The 17,900-nt window shown below is 46.5% G+C and overlaps 1 protein-coding gene across 5 annotated transcripts in view; it reads right to left on the bottom strand.

Moving 5' to 3' along the window:
- TBX5 (T-box transcription factor 5) overlaps positions 1-17,900 on the bottom strand; it is an 81,319-nt gene that overhangs the window by 8,099 nt on the left and 55,320 nt on the right. For 3 of the 5 annotated variants that reach the window (XM_024108093.3, XM_065568290.1, XM_065568291.1), the window contains exon 8: positions 3,804-4,030. The exons of 1 other annotated variant lie outside the window; for it this stretch is intronic. In XM_024108093.3, the coding sequence (XP_023963861.2) occupies positions 3,804-4,030 (227 nt within the window). Of the gene's footprint in view, positions 1-3,803; positions 4,031-4,697; positions 4,886-17,900 lie in introns of those variants that run through there. One more of the 5 variants, XM_065568292.1, reaches the window with a different exon arrangement.

The following is a 17,900-nucleotide window of genomic DNA, read 5'->3' on the forward strand; positions in this document are numbered from 1 at the left end:
ATTTTATGAGCATTTCAAGTCTACGGCACTTTCGGAAGACACAAACAACAAAGGTCTCAGTTACACCAAGATGACTGGAAGCCTGTAGCATATTATTCCAGATGACTTTCAGATGCTGCGACCAAGTATGCCCAACTAGAGAGAATGTTTGTCGAGGGTATGTGTATGCAAAGAGGGCCACAAGATATTTGCAGGCTCTTATCTATAGGAAGCTTATAACAGACTGCAAGCCACTCATGCTATTAAAAACAGTAAAAACCTAGACATACCTCCTAAGACGGTGCCTACATTTTTTAAGATTTAGATTTATTCAGAATACTGCCCCAACAAAGCCCCTGGCATGATATTTAAGAGCGCCATGGATCACCCAGATTTTCCAGAGGCTTGGTATGATATAGAAGCTCATGTAGGTGCCCTTTTGAGTGGTCTGCCAGGCTCGCCGCTGACATTTAGAACTACTGATAAACAACTATAAACTGTATCCAATTTTATATGGATGACCAGTCAGACCAGTTACTTGTCAGAGCATCCTCACCCAGCATGTGACTCCTATGAAATAAGAAGAGAACTCGTCAAAGCTGAAGGTCTGATTATCTATGGCACATGTACTCTAGTCCTTCAGGCTTTGCAGGATGCGGTATTAGAAAGGGTACCTAAGGGACTTCACAAAATGCTAGGAGATGATCCAAATGCTGGTGTGAAGGCCCAGAGTAGAGCAGGTGCTGAACAACAAGGTAGAATCCTGGGATAACCAGAAAAAGCACAAGCCAAAGAACCCCTTGTACCCACATAATTATCCAGAAGGGCTTGGAAACAAATAGCACCTGACCTGTGTGACAAAAAGGCACCTACATGTCTGGGAACCACTGGTTATTTTTCTAAATTTGTAGAAATTCTATTTCTGAATAGACGCACAAGTCAATGGGCTATAGGAATCTTAAAAGGCTTCCTCCCCCCCCTACCCCCCCATTTTGGCATTTTGGAAGAAATTGTCTCTCTCAATGGGGCCCAGCCCTGAGGTCCAAGCTTTTGGATAAAATATTTCTTCCTCTCTCATCACCCACGAGCAGAAGGATTCAGTGTGGTCTCTGAGGAGCATAGATTGTTAAGAGAATTCTACAGCAATAGGATCCCACATTAGCCCAGCTGTTCATCTACAGAGGAAAACAGATCAGTCACCAAGGTAAGTCCATCTTTGCTCAACAGATAAGAACAATGCGCACTAACCACAGAGGCAAATCTTTGTCCTAGCAAGTGGTTGAGAGGCTGCTGGGAGATGTGAGATGCCTCAGGATTTCCCCTTTAGCCTTTGGCATACAGATCAAAACTTACCCAAGCCTACATCAAGAGACCCAGTCCTGATAAAAATGGATAAGGGGAAAAAAAAACTGGACCTGACTAACTGTTGCAGCTACACTCTGACAGTCTTCATGGTAGAGGCTGATCAAAGTGTTTAGCACAGAAAGATACAGGTAGCATCTTCAGTTAGTTCTGGACGCAGCTGAATTACCCTGTGATCCCAGTAACCATTGTACCCACCACACAGCCTTGCTGAAAGGAGATCTTTCTGTTGAGACTAGCGTACAGGAGTTAATGCCTCTGCGGATTTGATGATCCAAGTAAATCAATTGAAGAAAACCCTCCTCAAGACCAGAAGCTGAGCAGAGCTGGGTTAATAATGAATCTGGGGAGTTTATATTTTTGTAAAGTATTAAAGCTCATTAAAAGTTATTTATAAAGAAAATAAAGTGAGGGAGGAGGGGAAGATGTGAAGTGATGTGCGCTGTGTTCTTAAAACTGTAGCAGGAAGCCAGGTAGGAGCTGGATCCGGGAAAGTACAGTGAAGCGAAGAGAGAGAGCACGTTAGGGGGATACTGTTTTCCTTATTCTTATAAAGTTCCTTGTTTCAGTGTTAGAGGAAAGAGACCCGTGACAAATGTAGCCTGAGAGTCAGGTGAAAGCTCGGGTCAGGTTCTGATTTATCCCAACTGGTTTGCTCATCCTTCGTTACTTTTCTTTTTAATTAATCTCACTTTGCAAAGAGCCACTTGGCAGCAATGTTAGCTCTCTCTGTTTCCCATTAACTTCTTGTTTCTTTTCTTTAAGCCCTGGTGGCTGTTTTCGATTTATTAGATGCATGGGGGGGGGGCACAGAAAGGAAGGCAGGGATTCAGGCTCCTGAGAGGTACAGTTCTGGGCTCAGGGAAGAAGTCGGTGGTATCTGACAGGACACTGCCACTCTTTGATTAAAGCATTTGGCGGCTTTGATAAAAGGCCCTTAACTGCTTGTGCCACTCAAGCCACTGGAGAGATAGCGAGGAGACAGCCGACGAGGGCTCCCTTTGCCAGTCCCCTGCACTTTCACAGGGCCATGCCTGCCGAAAGGGGCTGGTGAACTTATTGCTGAGGAGATATCGTCTCTTCTGTGACAATAAGAGGAAGTGAGATAATTGGGGGATTGAGGGAAACCACCCATGGAGCCACCACTTAGCGGGAATCCCAAAACTGGAAGGAAACCTCTGTTGATTCCTTATCACTTTACAATGTGGAGGCCGATGATGAATTGCTTTGTGTGGCCGGGACACACAGCAGTCAAAGATTGCCGTGAGTGTTTGTTGTTGTTCAGGCTTTCTTGTTTTAAAAAAAGAGCATGGGGGAAGAGGGTCTGGCAAAGGTTACGCTAGTTGTGCAGTGGAGCGGAGCTCAGATGCACCGGAGGCGGGGCTCGAACTAAGGGAGGGAAAGGGTAGCAGCTTTCTCATGACTAAGGCCTGGTCGACACTAGGGGGGGATCGATCTAAGTTACGCAGCTTCAGCTACGTGACTAACGTAGCTGAAGTCGACGTACTTAGATCGACTTACCGTGGTGTCTTCACCGGGTGAGTCAACTGCTGCTGCTCCCCCGTTGACTCTGCCTACGCCTCTCGCGGCGCTGGAGTACAGGAGTCGACAGGAGAGCACTCGGGGGTTGATTTATCACATCTAGATGCGATAAATTGACCCCCGCTGGATCGATCGCTGCCCGCCGATCTGGCGGGTAGTGTAGACATACCTTAAGTGAGCTGAAGGGCAGAGTCTGGCTCTAAAGGGGGGTGGTCTCCTGGACAGGATTACTCATGTCTGTAATTGCTCCTCAGTCTGAATATGGGGCTCCCCGTAAAGCTTTGGCAGGACTGGGCTAAGGTCACACAGCAGTCAGTGGCAAAGAACTCAGGTCTCCTGATTCCCAGTTCAGTTCCCTATTCACTGGACCAAAGACTTAAAGGGACAATAGGCCCCATGCAGGCTGTCTGCATTGGGGTGTATTGCACCCAAATGTAAGACCGTATTCAGCAAACACCACTTGAAACCCAGAATATCTAGGTATGGGCATGTTTAGATGAACCCTTAGACCTTCTCAGAGGCTATAGAGACAGATAAGTCACCTTATCTCAGTCACTGGCTATCTTTCTGGATGTGGATTTGACTCGTAGCTGTGTTGCCACCTCTGCGTTTCAACTGAGCTGCTCTTTCGGAACCAAGTTGAATCAATTCTGTTGATACTAACAGTGGCAAGGCAGCTCGTCAGCCAGGGCAATTCAGCGTCGCTCCTGACGTCAGTGGTTTACAACATCTGAGGATCTGGCCCAATGCGTGTAACGCAGGCGACACTGACAATAACAAGCCTTTGCCCATCCAAAGGACTTAACTTGAACCCCTGGCTGGGGAAATCAGGTATTTGTGAGGAATGCCAAATGGGTTTGACATCCATTTTTGCATGGGGAACCAATGAGCGAGATGAGGGGAAGTTGCCAGGGCCTGACCTTTTCTCTTGGTGCAGTGGTAGATCTGGCTGTGCTCCTGGGAGATCGGGTACGGGTTGGCAGGCGGTAGCAGGTCCTGGGAGGTGCTAGACACCCCATTCTCGCACTGATACTGGGATGCTAGGTTGGAGGAGGCCGAGAGAACCCTGGTCTCACCACTGAAAGGGCTGTGATTAGAGGCCACTTTTTGTCTCACCGTGCTCCTAGGAACCACTGGGTACTCTTTACTGAAAAACACAGGTGAAAAAATGCAGCACGTTAGTATCGTCCATTTGCTCCAACTTCCAATAGAACCATCTCTCCAAGAATCTACGCCTTACTTGTGTTTTATCGGGATAACACGCTACGGGGACCAAAGCACTGCTTATTTTTCTTCCCTCTAGGTCTCTTTAAACGTGTACCTCCCCCGCTCTGACTGCTATTATGTATGTATAATAATAACCAGACCTACTTCTGCCATGCTGCTTACGGGGAATCAAGCTGACTTGGATGTAAATTATATATCGCTTGCCTATTGCTGTTTCTGTTCCTTTCCACCAACCTCCGTCAGTTTGTCTGTCCTCAGATTGTGATCTCAGAGCAGAGTGTGTCTAGAAAGCACACAGCCTACAATGGTGCTACCATAAATAAATAATCAAGTATAAATAATCTAGCTGAGCACGGAGGTCTGCCTCATCATAGAATCATAGAATCTCAGGGTTGGAAGGGACCTCAGGAGGGATCTAGTCCAACCCCCTGCTCAAAGCAGGACCAATTCCCAACCAATTCCCCCCAATCTTGGGGGCACAACAGCGTAGCTGAACCGACGCAAACCCCCAGTGTAAACATGTTGCACCAGCGTAAACTGGGACTTGCTCCCTTGCAGCTAACCTGGTTTGAAGCATCGTTGTAGCTAGCTAAAAACCTCACGGTGGACCAGGCCGTATAGTCCTTTTCATCCATGGTTCGCAAAGCACTTTAGAAATGTGGGTTGGCGTGATTATCACCCTCTGGGAAACTGAGCAGCTCCGCGGAGGTCAACTGCACCCACTGTGTTATTTGTATCCAGAGACCTCAGCCAAGATCAGGACCCCCTGGTCTGTCTGTGAGGGCATAGGAGGCTTTAATTGACACATCATGAGAGGCAGTCCCTGACTCAAGGCATTTACAATTTAAATAGACAGGGCAGACACAGAGTGGAAGGGGAAACTGAGGCTCGGAGAGGTGAAGCAAATTATTTAAGTTCACCGTGCAGGTAAGTAGCAGAGCCCAGAATAGAACACAGGTCTTCAGTCTCCCAATCTTCTGCTGTATCCACCTCTGACGTATACATGGAGGTTACTCGTGTGACTAAGGTCTGCGAGCTGGAGTCTGGGCCTAATTCTGCAAACACATCCGTGGGACTCGGGCATTAATGGGACATCTGATGTGAGGAAAGGGACTCCTGGTTGCAGGATGGAGCCCTATGCAGGATCAGGCCCTTTGGAGAGAACCCATCGCTGTGGCAACTAGGAGCTTATTTACAAAACTTAACAAAGCCAATTATAGAAAACTCCCTGCAGCAGGCAGCGTTCCTCCAAACCGCTGCCTCTGCTGTTGCCAGAAACATTAGCAGCCATGCTGTCATGGGGAGAAAAAGTCAACCGAGAGCTCAAAGCCAAACAAATGTGTCTCGCATCGTGCCCTGGAGCCGGCCAAATTTTGGGCTCTGGTGGTCTGCCAAGCAGAGAGCGTTGCAAAGGTGGGGTCCCTTCCCCTGAGTTAGCCCATGGGAAGGGCTAGTAGGAGCCCAGCTTTGCTGCTGTGAAGGGCTTGAAGGCCAGAGCCCCTCTCATATGCCTGGGCTGTACAGGATAAGAAAGAGGGAAAGAGAGTGGTATGAATGCACTGGCCTGATTTTGCAGGACCTCTCCCTCCCAGGGAAGCCAATGGCAGTTGTGTATTGCTAGGGGCTCAGAGATGCACTTTCAACTTGTGCGGGTTCTGCCCCATGCTCTTATCAGGGGAAGGGGTTTGCCTTCTGGAGAGGGCAGGGGGCCATGGCCCTCAAACATCATGGAGCTCAGGGATCCCCAACTCCGGGTTATATCATCCTCTCTAGCACAGTCAGCAGCCAAGAGTGTTTTCCTCCTGTGTATGCTGAGGCTCTGCACTCCAGGAACCAGAGTGAGACCAGGGCTATGACGTGTCAGTCAGAACTCTGTTTATTAGTTACATGACAAGATGGATCCTCCGGAGTCTAAGCATCCAGCACCCCTCACAATGGGAGGCCATCTGGTGATTACACAGATTACCAGTGAGGAGTGTGCTCGACCCACTGGCAGCATGGGTCCCAATGCTACATCGGCGGTCTGCCCCCTCTCAGAGGAGCCAAGCTAAAGGGGAGTTTACACTTTAACTCCCGCTTGCATTTCCCCTTGAATCCAGAGGAGGGTATGCTGCATATAGGGCCTGATCCCCAGTCCCTTTTCCCTCTGCCCCAACCTACCCTGAGAGCCCCCCTTGTGCATGGTCACATGGAGGGAGGGGCTCCCCTAGGCTTGGAGTGGGGGGGACAACACAACATTGCTTCATTTCCCTCTCTGTGGCTGCTTTGGGGAACACGGGGGTGACTTTCCATGGTGTTTGTCATGGAGAGAGAGTAAGTCTGTGTAGGAATGGCTCATCCCCTCTCTGTTCACATGCACAACTCACACAGAAGTTACATATACACACACACAGTATAGACCACTACCTTCAAGAGGAAGGGATGGAAAATCGGGGGGTTGCCAAAAGTGTCTGCTTTCAGCTGAAAGTGTTGATTTTTGTTTTTTTGTTTTTTTGTTAAGAAAAACCATATGTCTGAAAATCAGGATGTTGTTATTCAGAATTGCCACCACAGTGCCTAATGGAGTTGTAATTTGGGTATCGCATGCTCCTATTCTCCTCTATGGGTTGGGCTCCCCACTTAGACTTTATTTCCTGAAGATGCACAATGGCCATGCCATTTCCAGGAGGCATCAGCTCCCTTTACATAGAGGGGAGACCCAGGGGAGATGTAGTCTGGCCAGGGAAGCTGGCCTGTCGAAAGAACTCGAAGTACAACTCCCATGGGACACCTCAGTGGCATTTGTCAGAACAGAAACGTTTCGGTTTTCAGCTCAAATATATGTTATTTTGATTTTTTGCCAAAAACTTAAAATTTTCCATGGGAAAAAACCCTATTTTCTGACCAACTCTATAATATAAAATGTCCTTCTTCCAACTTGCCTATCTATCTACCCATCTATCCATCTATCCAGACAGACATCTACAAATTTGTATCTTGGTCTTCCCTGCGGTGTCTAAGTTCTCACAAAGAGATTTCTCTGGCACCATCTAAAGCAGCAGTCGTCTTGAAACATTTATTAATGTTTGCAGCACACACTTGATATGTACTGTGAACATTTATCATCTGAGATTGCCCCCTTGCTCTTTAAAAATGCATTAGACATTTTTCAGTGCCGAAAAGTGACTGCTCCAAAAATAGCCAATTGTAATCGTAGGCCAAAGGTTTAATGGAACGCAAGGTTTTATTCATTGCTGGCACAGAAAGATTGCTGGGTGTAGGACTTTTGTTTTTCAAAATAACTGCATGAAGGGGGACAGGGGAACGTGAAAGGCTGCATGCTACTGGCAAGTGTATTCGGCCTTCTGAGCAACAAGGGGATACTGTTGTCATACAGCCAGAATGCCAGGGCTCTACTTTTATATTACGATGTTAATGTAGTACGTTTTTTTCACATTAAACATTGTATATAAAAAGGCTGGTTTAGGAAAGAATTTACAAGGAGGGAAGCTATTTAGAGCGTTCGAAAGGACTAATGGTAAATGTTCAGTTACTGTATTTTATTACTGTTTTGCAGTAGAACTGAGGGGCCCCAATTGAGGTCAGGCCCCATTTTCTAGGCATTGTACATACACATAGGAAGAGGCAGTCCCTGCCCCAAAGAGCTTACAGTCTGAGCAAGCCAGAGATAGCCAGAAGACAGTATTCTTTTGTTTTATTACCATTTTACTGGTGGGGAGCTGAGGCCCAGAGAGGTTAAATGAGTTGCTCAAGATCACACAGGAAGCCTGGTTCTGCTGCGTCTCAGGCTCTGTCTATACTTAACCTGCTATGGCAACACAGCTGTTGCACTGCAGAACTTCAGGGTAGACACTGCCTACGCTGATGGGAGGGGTTCTCCCCTGGGTGTGGGGAATCCGACTCCCCGAGAGGCGGTAGCTAGGTCGATGGAAGAACTATTCCATAGCCTAGCGTTGTCTACACCAGGGGTTAGCCCGGCTTGAATGCATCGCTCAGGGGTGTGGCTTTTTCACACCCTGGAGAGACGTAGCTTTGCTGATTTAACTTTTCAGTGGAGACGAGCCCTGAGCCCAAGCCCTAACCACAAGGCCTCACTGTCTCTCTTAAAGACAATGGGAGATGCATGGCTAAAACTCTACACAGCTGTTTTAAAATCTGCCCCCTTAACAGAGAGTGGGGTGGGGTGGAAGGAGAGAGAAAAGAGGGGAGGCAGGGGGAAGTGGTCCTTCTCTGTGCCCCTGACCAGCAGCAGCAGGGAGGCCAAGGGATGACGGTGTGACTTCTGCCTGCCAGACAGCGGCACCAAAGCAGCCGCTGGAGGTGGGGATCTGGAATGTCTCTGTACAGCCTGGCTAGCAGTACTAGAAAGCAGCTCCCATATGTGGTGGCTAAGTACAGTGGGTGCAGAGTAGGGAACTCGCCACGTGTCCTATGTGCCCTGTCAAATCAGCTGATGTTTTAAATACCAAATCCTCACCACAAACTGCTCAGCAACACCCATAGGGCGTATAAAGAATCAGAGAAAATCACCAGCTGTTCTGCTCATGAATAGAAAAGGGGAGACATTTGGAGGACAGAGAGAGGGGGGGATAAATGATCTGTGATGAATTATTTGCCCATTTCTAGTCAAATCTATTGCATGCTCAGAGGAACGAATCCTTGCTCAGTCACAGTGCCCATCGACATCACTGGGAATTGTACCTGGCTAGCCCTGAGCAATATGTTTTGAGCAACAGACGCAACTCCAGTTTCATTGCCTGTTCAGCAAAGGATGTACAGGCAATGAAAGGGTTAATGTGGGGCTGAGAGGCCAATTATGCTACCTGGCTGCACCTGGAGGGAGGGCTCAGCTTAATGAAAGATGAAGCCCAGCTGGGGAAGAAGCTGGGTGGTGACTATAAAGAAGGGAAGCCTGGCTGAGAAGGGAGCTGTAGGGAAGAATTTTCCAGTCATGCTTTAGGACTACAAAGTGGAAACATGGAGGAGAGGGGGGGGGGTGTCAAGGAGGTAGCCCAGGAGGAGAGTTAGCCCTGAGATCCTCTCCTAAATAGAGACATGGAGCAGCCTCTGGCCTGGAGCAAGCTCTGCTGCTGAGGGTCCCTGATAAAAGTGCAGGACTGGACTTCCTGGGAGGTGTTCAGCTGAGTAAGGGAAATGTGAGCGGGATGAGAAGTCAAGCCTGAGGAGGGCAGAAGTTGGGTTAAATTTGAACTTTGGTTGGGGGATTCCAGCAGGCAGCCCTGTGAGCCCTGGCCCTGACAGAAGGACTAACTTGAAGAAGCTGTGGGAAAGGCCAGTTGACAGGCTTTGGTAGAAAGGAGGTCAGGGAAGCTGCAGCACAGTCTGACTGAGCAGATGTTGGTGGCTGGTAGGGTCCTGGACTGGAAACCAGTGTCGGGAGAGGGCCTGGGCTCTCCTAGTCAGCCCTGGAGACGATGGTGTCAGGCCCAGAGCTGAAGACCTTTCGTAAGGACATTGGATTATCTGTGGACATTGTTACCCCAGAAAGGGTGGGACTAAAATGTGACCAGGCCGGAGGGCTGAGCCATGAGAAGAGAGATGACCGGAGCAACCTGTCAGCTGAGCGCTCTAGAGCTGAAAGAGGCACTCCACCATCCCGAACCACAAGCGGCTGCATCAGCGGTAAGTCCGCTCTTCGACACCACCCTTTTTAAGTTCAAAGTGCTGGCAAAGTTCACAAGCCCATATTGGTTTTATTTATTATCAATAAGCTTGGCAGAATTTGATATATTTTTTAATCATTGAGAGATTATATTAAGTGTTTTATCTATGCAAACTTTCATAGTTGCAGGAAATTATAGGGTGAGAGGGGGTCTGATGATGATGATGATGATGATGGTTTAATGACCGTAAACACAGAGATTCCAAAATGTAAAGCTTTAAACAAGGCCGCTTAATTATCTGCAGCTCCAGTTCTGTGTGTGCTGGAGCTGGCTGGTTTAGCAGAGCTGTAAATACGTGCTCTGTGCAGCATTCACTAGAACGTGTTTTATACACGTTAAGATGGGACTCTGAGTTCTCAGGCAACATGTTTCTTTCTTTGCCTCTCTGTGAATTTCAGTTATCGGTGGACTTTTTTTGTGTGTGTGGTAAAATTCTACATCAGCAACATAGATAATTAGCCTGGGAAGGACTAGAATTTTAACAAGAAAGGCATTTAAAAGAAGGGTGAACGGAGAGCTGAGCAAACTAGACAGGGAGGGCAAAAGAGAATATAATAATCGCCGCCTTCAAGAGTCAGAAAAGTGGTTCTGTAAAAATCACCCCTCTTTGCTCTACATCCCCCCCGCTCCCTGTGTGTCTCTGAATTTTATCTGCTTGTTTTACTGGCAAACAACTTATGTCCTCCGTGGAGAGCCAATGCAGCTATGGGAGACTAGGCTGCAATCCCATGTGCCTCCTGCATCATCAGAGAATTGTCAGCTAGGTTGTGCTTGCAAAGGGCCAGGTTTTCCTGCGTGTGTGTTTTGCACACACCTGGCTGGCACTGCGCATGGCAGCTCCAATGTGCACAGGCAAACTGATTTCAGGATGTGCATGCACACACATCAGTGGATTAAATTCATGGCTGTACGGAAGACCAGTCTAAGGTGTTTGCATCACCCAAATCTGCAAATAGGGATTAAGTGAGATTTAAATGGTATATAATCCTTCCATTGACTCTCTGCCCAGTTTATGCACCTCCACTGAAGACTGCATGGATACACGCCCACACAAATTGGATGCTGCCATATTTGAAAGTCTGGTTTAGAGTCCACAAACATCAACCATGCCTCAGTGGAGCAGGGAAGAGGCAAAGATTGTTTATGCTTCCATTTATCCTAAGCCATCTGGAGGGCCAAACTAGCCTCTGTTGCAAGTTAGAGCAGCCCTATGGCTGCTCTAGCGTATGCCAGATGGAATGGTCCCTAAAGAATGTTCTACTTGCTGGAAATTAACAGAGCGCATCAAGCTCTTGTCCCCTCTCCAGTTCCCTTTCCCCAGCCAAACCAGATACAACCACTATGCTAAGTCCAAGCTTCCCCAATGCTGGAAGGATCCTCAGTTCCAGCTTGACAGTAGCTTTTAAGTATATTAGCGTTTTGCGTTGCAGGGAGGCAGCCCAGCAGTTATTTGCTGTTGTGCGTTTAGGAGGCACAAGAAGCACAATTGGATTTTCAGCTCTCCAGCAGAGTTTGCAGCACTGAAAGTCAAACAGCTTCATTTGATTTTGCAAACTGAAATTGACTCTTCATAGAACCTCACCATGTGAGTGTTGTGCCACTTTGCTGACTGCAGAGAGGTCCACGTCCCACTTACATGAAGCAAAGCAACTGGCATGTCCTTAAGTAAAATTTGGTTTTATAAAGTACCTCTTCTACAAACGGTGCCCCAAGGCAGGCAACAAATATCAAGACTATCCAGAGTTATCCTAATTTGTTTAAACAAAAATTTGGAAGGGAGATTAAAACCTCATGCTGCAGGGCTTAAACCACTCTCTAATAGAGATCAGGATGAGACCTGATGTGAGGGCAGATTATTCCATTTCTACTGTGAGATCTACACTTTCCTCCAAAGCACCTTGTACTGGCCAGTGTCCAAGACCAAATACTGGGCTAGATGGACCTTGGGTTGGGTCCGGTCTGACAAGTCCTATGTTCCTAAGGTCAATAAGGTGAGTGCAATAGCTAACTGCAAACCCAACGGGTCATATCCACTGATTTATCACTCACGTGCAGCCTTGGGTAATCAGGAATGGTTTTATTGAAAGGTTGGCCAGGGCACTGAGGTTATCCTTTACTCTTTTTTTTTTTTTTTTTAAGAGAGTCATGGGATCTTTAACTCTTACCTGGTCATCTATCTTAAGCAGAGGGGGCTTATGTTTACCAGCCCCCTCTATAGCTGCAGAGTCAAAACTGGGGATGGACCTAAGTGCAGATGTGCATATTTGGCACAAAGGTGTTTGATTTTAGGCCAATTTTTTGTTTGTTGCTCAGAACAGGGGTCAGGAGAGGAATGGAGGTTAGACACAACTGATGCAGAAAGAGGAAGAGAAATTCATTAACATACCATCCCCCAACAAAAAAGCCTGTCGAGTGTAAATTTGCATAATTTTAATATTTGCATAATAGTTACCTGTATAACTAAAAACAGGTGTCTTAGAAGCATTCTTGGGAGTGTGTCCTGGGATCCTGAATTTAGTTAATCTACATTCTGAGGGAAGTCAGAGGAAAAGCTATGACACACTGCCTTCCCTCGCCAAATGACTCCCTGATCTCCTACAAAATCCCCCCTCCCTGAGCTATCAGGCCAGCGCCATGGAAAGCAACTGAGTGGCTGGGTTACGTAATGGAATGAGCTGAAAGTCGGGAGAGTTGGTAGGGCTGCACTATTCATCTCCACAGCTGTGCACTCCACATCGCTATCCAATATCCCATCCTCCCCCTGCCTCCTCGTTTGAGAGGTGATTTAATGAGACCAGTTTGGACAGGTGCAGGTAGCAGTTTAACACTTAACACTTCCACACACAACACCTGATACCAGAAGTGCAGCCTGATGGGGGCAGAGGAGGGGAGTTGCAGTGCGGTGGGGGAGTTCACCAGAAGCTGGGAGTGGGTGACAGAGGATGGATCACTTGATTGCCTGTTCTGTTCATTCCCTCTGAAGCACCTGGCATTGGCCAGAGTCAGAAGACAGGACACTGGCCTAGATGAACCATTGCTCTGACGCAGTATGGCCATTCTTATGAACCGGAATTGAGAATAGAGGAGACCTAGAGCTATACTAAGGTGAGGGATCAATAGGCAAGCGAAAAGCTGGGGCATAGGGGGCATACATCCTACTCAAATGGTTACATTTATGCCTGATGCAAACTCTTTAGAGCTAATGTTTTCAGGCTAAATATCTAGTCTTAACTGTTGCTGAATGTGAGTATGGGGACGGGCAGGGGAATAGGAAGGTGCCCTGGAAATTTTGATGTCGGTATTAATTAGCATTTAACTGTGGTGACCTTCTGGAGATATTGTCTGGTTGGATGGCTGCCCTGTAACTGAGCACCAGAGCTGTGAAGGAAGCATCAGCAATATTATGCTTCCCTAATGGAGATTTTGCAACTCTTATTGTAGTATCTGCAGAGCATGTTGGAGTGGTACCCATGGACCAATTCCTTAGTCTTACTCTGGACCTGATCCAAATCCCATGGATTTCAATGAACTATATGCATCAGGCCCTGGGTTTGTAGTCAGTCCTTACCCAGGCAACCTTCTATTGGAGTCAGCTTGGCAGAGCAGGGACTGAGCAACATCTCCCCACCAGGGGTGATCATGGTAACCCAAGAGAAAACCCCCACACTAGGGGAAGTGTCTAAGGTGACACATGAAGCTGCTGAGATTTCATTGAGCCAGAGCATGGGAAATGAAAATGCAATGGTAGCTTGCAATGGAACAAACCCCAGTTGCATCAAGCATGATGGTCCTAGCCAAGAGATTTGGTGTCAGCATGTCATCCTGATCAGACTCTCCTTGGTGAGTCCTCAGATTCACCCAAAAATTCCACCAGCACCAACACACACGCTGACCTGCACGTCTCAGCTATGGAATCCTGGCACTAACTCTTGATCCATATTGCTCATCCTACTGCACAAACCAAGGGGCATCTCCCCATTTAGTGCTGTAAACTGTTCTCGAAAGGTCAAATCTAGACACTGCCATGATAGAAGATGTTGGCCCAGATTCTGCTTTTGGTCACACCAATATATATCCAGAGCAATGCCTTTGAAGCCAATGCAATTACTTTGGAACAAGGCTGGAGTTATACTATTCAAAACAAAAGATGGCCCTTTATCTCTCTTAGGAAAAGACCCCTATACAATGCCAAGCCTCTTATACTGTTGTATGCCCCATTCTAGAACTTTGTCACACGTTATAAAGGCCAGTGATAGCCATTTAAGTCATTCAGTGTTTTGCTTTCATATATAGATTTCCCCCCAAACAAGAACTTCCCAAATGTGAAACTAAGTACAACTGAATTCGTTTGAATGGTAATTAGGACTTGATTTTTCAGAAGTGCTGAGCGCCTGTGACTCCTCTCGAAGTCAACAGGAACTGCAGGTGCTCAGCAAAAGATTCAAAATGAGAATGTGGTTTTTACTGTGCTTCAGCCCTGAGCCCTCAAACTCTTCCCGCCCTCGATTCTATTAGCTGCAGGTACAAAAATCTGAACTCCCGAGGCAATGCCCCCTCCCCAAAATCACTCGGTAGATATGGTTTATTAATACCTCCATGGGCTCATGCGTGGAGAAGTTTAAGGGCAAACTTCTACTCTGGAATGCACGGTGCGGATCTCTGCTTTAATTTAATCTGCTGTGGTTCTATGCAGAACGTTCTGCATGTGATCTCCAGCTATGGAATCTCTCTGGCACTATGAGGGAGTTGAAGACAAAGCTCTAGGGTGAAATATGCCCCAACAATCCTCCACTGTCTGAGGTATGAATGTGAGAAATAATTTGCCTAAAATTTCCGAGCATTAAAATTACACAAACTTTCATCTGAATTAGTTTTGAATTTCAGCATGAACACCCACAGGCAAACAAGTGTAAGTGTGTGTGTGTAATATATAACACACACACACCTTTTTCTTACTATGAAAGTAACAGATTTGATCTCCCAAACTAAAGCTCACAAGGTATGTACTCCTAAAGTATCTATGCAACTGACATGACCATGAATAGTCCTGTTGCTAATGGAGGGGAAGATAAACCTGTATTGGAGGCCTGCATTAACTAGAATTTGGATCTCACTGCAGACCTAGTCTATCCTTTGCATATGAATTACCTGTTGTTGAAAGGTGTTGGCTTGATCACCCAGTTGACTGAAGTCTTTTACTTGGACAGGCCTATATGCTCACTTCTGCTGTGTATGTGGAGGAGACCAAACCCATGGAGGTTCCATGCAGAGGACAGCAGCTAGGGGGATGTTCTCTCAAACTCATACATATGCATACATGTTCTACATAGCTGACCGTTCCCAACTGCTAAAACATCCATGTGTCTGAAAGGCTGGTTAGAAAAACATGCATGTCCAGGCAGTTGGGGGTGGAGCTGGGGGGAGAAGTCCCATGGTACAGGCATGTTCCTTCCCCCAAATGGTGAATTTGCACCAAAATAACCTTGGATATCAGTACTACTCAGAGTAGCATGATTCTGCTGTAGACTCTACAGTCCCCACTGTAGATGGGGGCTCAGCAAAACACAGGCAGCTGTGGAGCAGAAAGTGGTGGTAAATCAAGGTAGGCTTAGCTGGTACCATGGTGTGGGTGGGGGAGCTGTTTGGCGAGACCAGAGTCAGAGGGACTGGCTCTCTACAAAGAGCCTGAGCACTACAGAGATCCTGCTGCATATTCCCATGGATCTTGGCTCATTGTTGGCTTTGGAATGTAGTGCCCCCACCATGGGTGCACATTCTGCCACTCTGCATTTCCATCAGCCCCATTCCTCTCCTAAATCCAGGACTCTCTAAAGTCTCCAGGTCCCTAGGGACTGCAGAGTCCTGTCCTGCGTCTTTTACCATGGAAAGGTTGATATTGGCTGCACAGAACACATACAGTGATGGCACTGCCAGCATGTCTCTCACCTGACCTGAAGGGGTCACCCTGCCAGAGACAGGGTCATTCAAGACACATGACTGTTCTATACTTGCTCTTTTCTAAGGTTGCCCACAAGGAAGAGCATGCTCGTGGTGGGTTTTTAGGTGGTAATAGGCCTGTCCTACTCCAACTGAACTTAATGTCAAAACTCAGACCAACTTCAGAAGTCAGACCCAATAGGCCAAATTCTCTCCTGCCTTTTGGTCCCTTTTCTGCCACTTTGGTAGTGCAAAGGTGCTGGGGAGCAGCCAGACCTGGGCAGCTGAGAAGTCCCCTTGTTTAGTGTCCTTGCACCCTCTCCCCTCCAACCTATGTACCAGGGGACATGTCTGGGGCAGGAAAGTCTGTGCTGAGGTGGATCCTCAGTTGGGGTATGATCCCTTAAACCCCACCATGATCTAATGTGGGGACAAGTATGAGAACCAGGAATCCATAACCAGCAGATGCTCCCCTCCTGTCCTGGACCTCCTCTTGGCTTTGCAAATTGTTTTGGTTCTACTTGCTCTGCTGTCTTACATTAAATGTCCTCCTTCAATAACCACAGACCCGTATTTAAAACACAACAGAAGTGAGCTCTAACTAGAAGAAGATAGCGTTGCCCTTCCTTCATCATGAAAAATTAATTCTATCCATGGCTACATTACCCAGCAAGATGATAGGTCACCGATTTCTAGTGGTCTATTTTTACATCTCTTCAGCTCCTTTTTTATAACAAGTAGCCTGATACGTTTAGTGCAGCAATGTTTTCAGCTGGCATAAATGGATGCAGCTCCATTGACATCAATGGAGCTACGCATCTGACCCATCATTTTAAAACTTGTTTCTCTCTCTCTCTCTCTCTCTATGGTTCTTTATTTCAAAATAACCATCTTACTCCACCCTTCTCCAAAAGAACTTCTTTGTGAAAATGTCAAGGTGCTTTTTGTCCTCTGCCATATGGTAAATTGTTTAGGAAGCAAACTAAGCATCAGAAAATATTCTGCAGAGTTGGCACTGTGTATCTTAACCCTTTCAACTACTCCAGTTCCCACTGTGTGTGTATTTCCAAGACTCTGTTCACTAGATCAACAACCACAGGAATGCATAAAACTATTCACTGACTTTAGCACCAGCTCAGCATGGCCATGATTTTCAGATGATATGAAGTTTTTCTAATAGTCTTCAGTGTTTCACCCCACAGAAAAATAGTAATTCATGTAAAGGTTCAAGACTTTCCATTTACCAAAGCTGGAGGGTAACTGAACAACAAAAACTTGTCAGGACATGATTGTCCAAGTTTAAAAGGAGGTGTAAGTAGGGAAGGAAAAGCGATTTCATTTTTCAGTGGACTAAAAATATTTACGCCACTTGCCAGGATCTGTGTTTCTGTTAGAAAGGTTGTATGATAAGGGATCACAGGACAGTCTGATTATCGCAAAGGTGGATTCAGAGGCGAATAAAGCAGCTTTTTTTATTTTTGGCTCTTTTGGATGTGAGCCTACAAACCCACTTGAACAGGTGAGTAAATTTGTCCAGTTGCATAAGATTAGTCACATGCATAAGTCTTTGCAGCATCAGAGACACTATTTGTTGTCTAGCAGTATGATTTACATAGCCATTAAGGCTCTGATCCTGCCAATGCTTGCACAGGTGAGTAACTTTACACATGGGAGCTCGGAGTGCAATGGAGTGAATCAAGTTAATAGATTCTTAGACCTTAAGGCTAAAAGGGACCATTCTGATAATCTAGTCTGACCTCCTGCAGAACACAGGTCAGAGAGCCTCATCCAGTGATTCCTGCATCAAGTCAACTGCTTGCGGTTGAGCTAAAACAGGTCTTTTAGACAGACATCCAATCGCCAGCAGAATCCATCATATCCCTATTTAAGTTGTTCCAATTGTTAACTACCTTCTTTCTCATCTGAATTTGTCTGGCTTCAGCTTCCAGCCATTGGATCTTGTTCTGCTTTGTCTGCTAGATTAAAGAACTCGGATATTAGAAATCTTCTCCCCGTGTAGGTACTTGTAAACCATGATCAAGACAGCTCGTATCCTTTTCTATTTTCAGTCTTGACTGGTTTTTCATGAAGTTAAGCATATACACAAATGTTTGCAGGATTGAGGACTAAATTTGACAAACTAAAGTAATGCGTATGCAGTAAATTGCT

This window comes from Chrysemys picta, chromosome 15 (genome assembly GCF_011386835.1).
Source record: "Chrysemys picta bellii isolate R12L10 chromosome 15, ASM1138683v2, whole genome shotgun sequence".
NCBI classification, from domain to species: domain Eukaryota; kingdom Metazoa; phylum Chordata; order Testudines; family Emydidae; genus Chrysemys; species Chrysemys picta.